Consider the following 1,081-nt stretch of genomic DNA (forward strand, 5'->3'; position numbering starts at 1 on the left):
CTCGCTGCTGGGGGAAGGAGTGGGCAGGATTCAGCTCAGACAGGGGTCACCCAAGGAAAAGGTTGGCTAACCGTCTTCTGCTGCGGTTCAGATCAATCCGCTGCATCTGCACCAGTTCCCTTTTCCCCTCCTTCCCCCCCGGGAACAGGGCGAAGCGGATGTTGTTGCGGACATGCCACAGCTGTGCCCAGATGTGGGGCAAGGGAGGCTTTGAGAAACCTCCTCTTGCTCCACAGGAGTTGCGTGGATGTCCTGGGTCACATGCTTTGAACCCTGTGTGCAGCCATGCAGTGCTGGCCCTTTCCTTTAGAAACCTTCTCCTGGGGTGGCTCCTGATCTGGGCTGTGTCCGAGCGTGGTGCTCGGATGGCGTATGGAGCAGAGGGACCCGGGCCGGCACCGCTAAAGGAGCTGGGAGCTGGAGCTGTCACGAAAGCAGCATGCTCTCAGTTAACTCCAGAGCAGGAGAAGGAGGTGACTCCAGATGGGAGCAGGAAAGCCTGGTGGTCACGCAGGGAGTGTCCCGTGCGAGACTGGGGTCATAAATCACTGTTGGGGGAGCCGGGGCTGTCTGGGATCCGTTCCCACCCTGACACTGCTTGTCACCAGAGGGAGAACGAGTTGTTTCCCTCCTTCTGCGTCTTGGTTTCACCTTTCTCCTTTGGGAACAGCTTTGAGATCTGCTGATAAAGTGCTCGATAAGAGCTACGGAGGCTAAAATGTGTGTACGTCAAGGTCTAGTCCAAGGGTTGTTGAGAGCAGTGTTTAATTCCTGGTTGAGCTGGCATTCAGGCTGCCTGTGGTCGAGGTGAGGCTGTTTTCCAGCTGACCTGAACAAGAAGGAGCATTGATCCAGCATGCTCTCTCCTTTCCTTTCTAAATATAGCGGAAGAATGGCATCTAGCCTTACCCAGGTGCGGTTGGGTTACCGCCGCATGAGGAGCCGGGCAGTTGGCCGCAGCTCTGCTACAAGTCCGTCCCCTTTGTCTGGCTCATTGATGGGCTCCTTCCAGCTTCCCGGGAGGGTGCTCGGGATGGAGCCCCAGAGCCACGAGCCGGGGCAGCGGCGGGGGGGGCGCTCA

The 1,081-nt window shown here is 58.0% G+C and overlaps 1 protein-coding gene across 1 annotated transcript in view; it reads left to right on the forward strand.

The window, feature by feature from the left end:
- Positions 1-892: 892 nt before the first annotated feature.
- Positions 893-1,081, forward strand: part of TMEM120A (transmembrane protein 120A) — a 6,245-nt gene continuing 6,056 nt past the window's right edge. The window contains exon 1 of the mRNA XM_009885205.1: positions 893-913. Within this exon, the coding sequence (XP_009883507.1) occupies positions 893-913 (21 nt within the window). The remainder of the gene's footprint in view (positions 914-1,081) is intronic.

The sequence above is a fragment of the Charadrius vociferus genome, unplaced genomic scaffold, assembly GCF_000708025.1.
Source record: "Charadrius vociferus isolate BGI_N301 unplaced genomic scaffold, ASM70802v2 scaffold54, whole genome shotgun sequence".
NCBI lineage: Eukaryota > Metazoa > Chordata > Aves > Charadriiformes > Charadriidae > Charadrius > Charadrius vociferus.